Source organism: Malurus melanocephalus, unplaced genomic scaffold (genome assembly GCF_030028575.1).
Source record: "Malurus melanocephalus ecotype Western Australia unplaced genomic scaffold, MMel_1.1 scaffold_254, whole genome shotgun sequence".
NCBI lineage: Eukaryota > Metazoa > Chordata > Aves > Passeriformes > Maluridae > Malurus > Malurus melanocephalus.
The window spans coordinates 1,050,687-1,057,923 of NW_026623486.1; the positions used below are offsets into that span (position 1 = coordinate 1,050,687).

At 45.5% G+C, this 7,237-nt stretch overlaps 1 protein-coding gene across 1 annotated transcript; it reads right to left on the reverse strand.

Annotated features, from left to right (window-relative positions):
- Positions 1-182: 182 nt before the first annotated feature.
- On the reverse strand, positions 183-7,091 carry ORC6 (origin recognition complex subunit 6). Its single transcript, XM_057375676.1, has 7 exons — positions 7,002-7,091; positions 6,381-6,510; positions 5,520-5,683; positions 4,634-4,723; positions 3,724-3,836; positions 2,377-2,448; positions 183-2,018 (listed from the first exon to the last, which is right to left on the reverse strand). Exons 1-7 carry the CDS (start codon positions 7,064-7,066, stop codon positions 1,852-1,854), a joined length of 801 nt encoding a protein of 266 aa, XP_057231659.1. The 5' UTR covers positions 7,067-7,091; the 3' UTR covers positions 183-1,851.
- Between the last annotated feature and the right edge of the window lie 146 nt (positions 7,092-7,237).

A 7,237-nucleotide genomic window follows, 5' to 3' on the forward strand; every position in this document is an offset into this window, starting at 1 on the left:
TACAGCTTGGATGGTTTTGGTTTGTTGCTTTGGTTTTTAATTATTCTACTCTCTCATTTAGAAAATAATCACTGCATAGTTAGGAACGATGAGGAATCCTGGTTTGAAGCAACTTAAATTAGTCCATTGTTGCTATATCTTATGAAAGGTTGAATTGAGCTGAACTGATTGAACTTCTGGAATGAGATATGTGAAACTGCCATGAATRCAAATCACCTCATGACTGTTGGGTCTATGCAAAAAGATCTCATGTTGTCCAGAAAATAAGAGATTTCCAGARATTTTATGTTTTTAAAACTAGTAAGTGCTTCTCATTGTCTGGGACTGCAGCATTTAAGTTGGTAAGTTTTAGTTTAGGGATTTGTTTCTCCTCTCTGGAAATGTTAATGAAGTCTGAGGAGCTGGTATGGTGTGACATGCAAAACAGGTTTTATTTCTAATAGATTCAGTGACAGGGAAACAAGAGTGTTGCCAGACTCTGCCTTTAGTCCAGTTAGGAGGTTGAAGCCCTTTTTATCCCCCTTCACTTTGCTCTTGAACATTAAACCCTTTCTTCACAACATTAACTTATTTTGGATTTTTAACTCTTTTCTTACGTGTAGAGTGGGAGCCACTTACAATCTCTCAGAGAAAAGTATAACATTAGTTTTTAAGCTTGTGGTTTCCTGTTCTGGATTCTGCAAAACTCAGTGTGAACTGTATGGCTTCTTAGGAAAAATGGAAACTAATRCTACTAAAAGAAGCTTTCCAGAGAAGGCACCCGTAAGGCTCCCTTGAACTTTATGGACTTTCACATCACTTGAATTTGCAGAAGTGTTGGTTGCTAATGACGAGGTTTGTAAGACTGGCTTATCCTAATCTTTTCCACTCGAGTGCTTCTCACTCTGCATAGTCCTGACTTTTGCAGCATTTCCAGAATTGGGACAGAGAAGAATCTCAATCATTTATCACCTTCTATGAAGGGCCACTTTTGTTCATGTTTTCCTTCCACAGCGTTTCTGCATGCTGAATGCCATTGTATTTATTGGTCTGTATATTTCTGAATTAATACTAATAAATTTCCTGAAAGTGGAACAAGCCTATTCMTCAGTTTTGGTTTAAGCCTCCCTGTCAAACAAACCTGAAATTATTTCTGGGTAGGTCCAGAGATACAGGCCAGAAAACATGAAACAAATGAAACAAAGACCTCTTCTCTAAGCTTATAACTGCAAAACACAAAAAAAACCTGTTACCCAGTCAACATCCTTTTCCCCTGGAATCTTCCTGCTTAAAGCACAGGCATCTCCTTTATGTTTTTTATTTTGCATTCCAAGTATGTGTGCCAAGATCATGATGTCACACAATACAAAGCTTTTCCTTCCAGTACTTTGTTTCTTGGAATATTTGGGACCCGTTACAAAAGCACAAGAGATTTCATTCCCATACACATGCAAATAAGTAAAATCCAATGACTAAATAATATTTATTTAAAAAAACAACAACCAAAACCTAAAAAAATAAGGCTTCATTTSTCTGCTGGCTTTGCAGTTTAACAAGGCACTGTTATAGCCTCCTCCCTCTTATTTCACTCACTGCTTCCAGCCAGGGACCCAAGGGCCTGTAACTTATAACTTATTTACACTTAACGTAGCATTAGAATGTTACCTGGCTCTTGCAGCAAGAGAAGGAGGCTGTGCTACCCCCTAATGCCACAGCCTGGTGAGCAGTCACACAGGCTTCCTGTAAAATCACATCAATCCATGGTGCCATTTATTAAAAATAACATTCTTAAATYCTTAAAACATAAATAAAATCAGCTGTCTGCCAGGCAGCCATCACTCATATACTACTGAATCAGAGGGAGAGTTAAAATTAAGAGCAAGCAGCAGTTACATTACTGGSTGGCAGTGCAGAGTCAGTGCTACTTGTCTCTCGTGCCTTAGCAGCATTTTCCAGGATTTTCTTTTTCCATTCYTCATAGTCCTGATTTGTTTCAGTCTTTGGCCGTTTAGATGGCATCTCCTCATCATCTTCAGAGCCTGTGAGGAAAYAAGAATGTCCATGAGATGCCATCATGGGCAACATCTGAGTAAATGCACACTGTCCCTGTGTTATCTAATCCTGTGGTTACTGCTCCCCTCACCTGCTGGGGCAATCACCTCTTTACCTGTGTCTGAACAGAACAGCTGTCCTAAATTCTACAGTCCCTAGTTCAGTATAAACCCCACTGTCCTTCTGGCAGGCTCTCACTGTGCTCCACAGGCAATGGTTTGCAGGATGGACAGAGCTGCTGTGACCTGGAGCACCGTGGTCTGTCACAACTCAAACACTGAGCAGCAGTAAAGCTCAGAACTACTCTGGTGAGGTGATTTTCATTCACAGCTGAACAGAACTTACCCTCTTCCTGCKCACACTGCTCCAGGGCGGTCTGCAAGCTGTCAGGTGTCTCTGCAGCTGGTGGAATTTCTTCTAAAAAACAAATATGTTTCTTTACTTCTGAATGGTATTTGGGGCTCCAGGGGTGGCCTACCTGTCATTGACAGCAGTGCCACCTTCCACAAGCACTGTTGTCCAGGCAGAGCAGTTCCCTGCTCCAGACTGATGCTCTACTAGAGGTGCCAGCACTCCAAGGATTGCATGGACTGACTGGCTGCTTTAATAAGCAGGCTGCTAATTAGCAGCAAACTGCTGCTGCATTGGTAACCACAATGATCTGCCATGTTCATTGCCCAAAGCCACCTTGCTACCCTTCTAGGGAACTCAGGCAGGATTAGCAATTATTTCTTCCCCTTCTATTCCATTCCCATAATTTTTATAGATACCCACAACATGCTGGGGGCTGTCCAGGTATACAGATGCACACYATTCCCTGAATTCCTATGGAAATTCTCAGCTGCCTTTAGTTGCTTTAGTGCTGGGGTAATGTGTGGGTTTTTATAGGGCACTGTACTATGGAAAGGTCCATGCCTAGGAGAGAGTAGCAGCTTTTGCATTAGATGCAGGCAGCATGTCATAGAAAACAYCAGGAAGCATGTAGGCACAGTGAAGCAGGATAACTTTCAGTGGGAAAATAAGAATGAAAGCCTGGGAAAGGAGAAAAGAGAAAGAGGAAGAAGCAACAGAAATACAAGAACATTAAGGCGTGTATTGTATTGAGGATTTCTCTGACACAAAAAGGAGCAGAGAGAGCTATAGGCTCAACAATGGGCRAGAAATATTCCTGCTATCTTCCCCATGTATGAGGAGGGATGGTACCAGGGAATGGCTGAGTTATAACTAGAACAGCATGGCCTATACTTGTTAATCTTGCAGTAGGGGAAAGGAAAACACACAAATGAGTCAGTCAGAAGAAGATGTTTGAGATAATTTGTGTGTCATGTTGCCATGTTAACAGGATGCAGAAAGCAAGAGGGAGGAATCCAAGATAGGTCAGGTAGTATGGGAGAAGCAAGGAATAAATTGCAACAGCAGAGACTGTAAAGAGCAGTGAGCATTTGAGGAGAGGAAAATATTTTTGTCCTTGCCACTTTTTTCTATTTTTGTCCTTGCTAAGCTATTACGACTTCTCCAGAAGCAAGGACTGGGAGTGGGAACTGGGCTGCAGGAAGGATGTTGGGATGGATGGGCAGATTTGGCTGGAGGGGACAGCTAAGTGATCAGAATGGAATCACCAGTGGAACAGGATGGGACAGTGAGGCCCCTGGATGGGTGTGCTGTCTTACAGGGACAAAGCCAAAAACTTACTGCTGAGTTGCTGGCTTATCTTCTCCAGCTGATTGCACAGTCGGTCAAATATTGCTTTTTTCACTCCAGATGTAGCCAGCATTTTAGTCTTGTCCACTTTTAGCTTCAAACACCTACAAGAGAGTTATCTCTGTACAAAGCAACACCTCAGCAATTATCACTTAGGTGAGGTGATAATTACTGTACCAACACTGCCTGTGAGGATGAGGAGGGCAGGCCTGACTTTTTGTTCTACCTATTCATGTCTCAGAAACAAATCTACCTAAAAAACAGACCCTTACACTACTGAGTCAATACAGCTCAATCGAAACTCGGGGGAGATCAAATTACATAAGGAATTGTATTAGGAAAAGGTAACTTTTCAGATTTTCAGGGGACCAGGGCAAAATGTCACTACTGCAAAAAGCTGAATGGGACCCCTGTGCCAAGAGAGCCCTTGTCAGGAGCTGTGCAGCACCTGTACTGCTGAACAAGATTGTCACAAGGTGTAATGCTGAGGGAGGAAGATATTTGCATGCAAGCAAAGAACATTCTTCACAGGTGCTGGCTCTGAGTCACACCCCTCTCTTAGCTGATATGGGCCTACAGCTATCAGAGCCATCTCCCAAAGGCTACAGCACCCTCAGGATGTCATGGTGTAGGGCTCAGGGCTTTTCCTGCTTCAGACTGCTTCTTGGTGCTCAGAAGCCATTCTTGCACCTTAAGCACTATTTTCACCAACAGCCATCTAAGTTTTTGCTTTGTGCASTGCATGTTGAAGATTTCTCTGTGAGGAAAGGCCTGGTTTGGTACAGCTCTCTCTTTTTCAGGAGCAGGGCAGCAGGAYATCGCTAAGCAAGACCCTGAATGAACAAACTGCTGACACTGGTTGGTGTCTCAGCAGGCATTTCAGTCTCCAGGCTACACTCACCTGCATGCAGTGCAGAGTGCAGCTGTTAGAAACAGGGGTTTTGAGAAATCCAGGTCCACTCGCTGTGCCTCCGAGAGGCTGGATTCATAYCTACAGAACAGCAAATAACAACTGCACTTTTAGCTCTTGCCAACAATTCACAATGAGATGCTTTGCATAAATCCATCCTACAGGAGAAGACAGTATTACAGTTTCTTTGATTCCCAATGTACAGAGATGAAGGCTTAAATATGGGAACTGACACAGCACATGTGCAGCACTGAAGAATGTAATTTTTTATTGTCCACCTGTCCCCAGRCTATTTCTTTCCAGTTTGTATAAACACTACCAAGCAAATACAGCCTTTGTGCACCTAAGAGCATTTAAACAGGTGCCATCAGGGTGACAAAACTGCAGAACAGAACTCTTCAGGGACTGCTCTGGTTAAAGCAMACAATACAGAATGGGTAATTTTAGTTAACTGATTGATCTCCACTGAAATGTTCTATCTGTTGGTTTTACAGATAAAGCGACGTACATTTTAAGAGATCTGTGTCCCCAAAAGGGAGGATTTATTTCTTCTGAGCATTGCTTCTAACTGTGCCATGATCAGCAGTTAAATGGATGACAGTGTGATGCTATGGGCAAATACAGAGATTAAGAATCCTATATTTTTTACACTATTCCCAGCTGAAAAATCCAGAGTTAGACAATGAATTGCTGAGATTCACAGTCCTTTTACCATGTATTCTAAACACTGGTCCAGCTCATGGCTGGATCATCAGTGCTAAGGACTCATCTCATTGCTCCAATCAGCAGGAGATATCTGACCCTTCCAAATATCAAACTCTTTACACATCTTATGAACAAACTTTGGTTCCCAGTGTGCTCACAAGAGCTTCCTCACCTCTGCAGGATTTCTGAAGCCATGTTCACTGCCTCTGAGCAGCAAAACTGCACAGCCAAGTCTCGCATCCCCAGCTTTTGGTTCACCTCTAGCAAACACTCCAAAGACTTCATGGAGCTCTGGTAGGTGGTCTTGTTCAAACCRGAGAGTTTGACACAATAGCTCTGTCARGAAGACAAGGACACACCTCAAGARTTAGCAAGATTCCTTCTTGACATCTTAATCAGGCAACCAACACAACACTGTGAAGTTCAGTTGCTATATTAAGCAAATTTGTGCAGTGAATAATACATGTTTTCATTGCACACAGAATGATTAACCACCTAGCAAAGACACATCTTTTAATGCAGTGATATTTTTAGATCATTTCACGTATCTGACATGGCCCCTTTATCAAAAGGTAGTTAATGACAAAAAATTCTGGGCAAGTTGAAGACATGAGCAACACTTTCATGGGGTCAAGTCCCATTATTTTGGCAGCTCAGTGCCATTTACCTGGCGGATTTGCAGATGGAGATTTACAYGTACCCCTACAGTGACAGACTTCTTGGAGCAACTGCTTTCTTCCCACAGTAAAAGGGACAGATCATACATTTAACATCCTTGCTGGTAATTTATTTGTCACTATAGGAGTTGAAATTCAACCAAAGCAAGATCAGTTTGTGAAGAGATGACACCACTGATCTTAATTTGTCCCGTTTGAAACTCTGAACAGTGGAAGATCTAACGCAGCAAACTGCGGGATCTAGGGTCAAATTGATTATTCTATCCCACTCCTGCTCCCAGCACACACTACACAGAACAGTGGTTTTGTGGAGTCAGGCAGAATGCACCAGCCAGCCAAGTCACACACTATCTTACTTTGTCAATTGGTTGTTTCATGAAACTCGCCGCCAGGTCCAGGCACATCACAGCACTGCTTGTCGCCGTCATTTGAGCCATTAATCCCGTGCATTTCACCTGCGACAGCCGTAGATACTCCTCAGCTTTTCTGCAAAACACCCAGAACACAARGCCCTCGTCAACAAAACCACAGCTACAAGACAATCTCCGACGGGACCCGATCCAAGCTTTCGCAGTCCTGCTGCAGCACTTAGGGACTGCTGCAATCTCCTTAGGGACAGAGGTGCTGACGGGGCAACGCCGCCCTTTCTCTGATGATGTGCAGCAACAATAGCAGCAGCTTTGCACTGCRGAGCCTGCGGCGGGTGCGGCACTGACCCCGCATGCCCGCGGCTCTGGGGCTCCAGCACATGCACCAGACCCACAGCGGCCACGGCGGCGCTGCCGGGCACAGCCAGCGCGGGGGAGCGCGGGCCGGGACGGGTCCGCTCGGTCTGACCCACTGACCCGGGCGGGAATAGCGCCGGGCCGGCCGCGGGCAGGGGAGCCCGGAGCGTCCATCGGCGGAGCCGGCAGTACCTGAGAACGGGGGACAGTACCTGAGAACGGGGGACAGTACCTSAGAACGGCGGGCAGTACCTGAGAASGGCGGACTCGGCCAGGCCCAGCCGGGCCGCCATGGCCCGCACAGCCCCGCGCTCCATCTCCGCCGCGCCTGGCGCGCACGCAGCCCATTGGCCGCCCGCGCCGCCAATCACCGCCCTCTAGACCAATGGGCGCGCGGCGCGGCTCTTCCTCGGAGCGGGCCAATGGGCGGCTCGCGTCGCGGCGGCGGGGCGGGGCGGAGCGCGCGGCGCAGTCACATGACGGGGCGG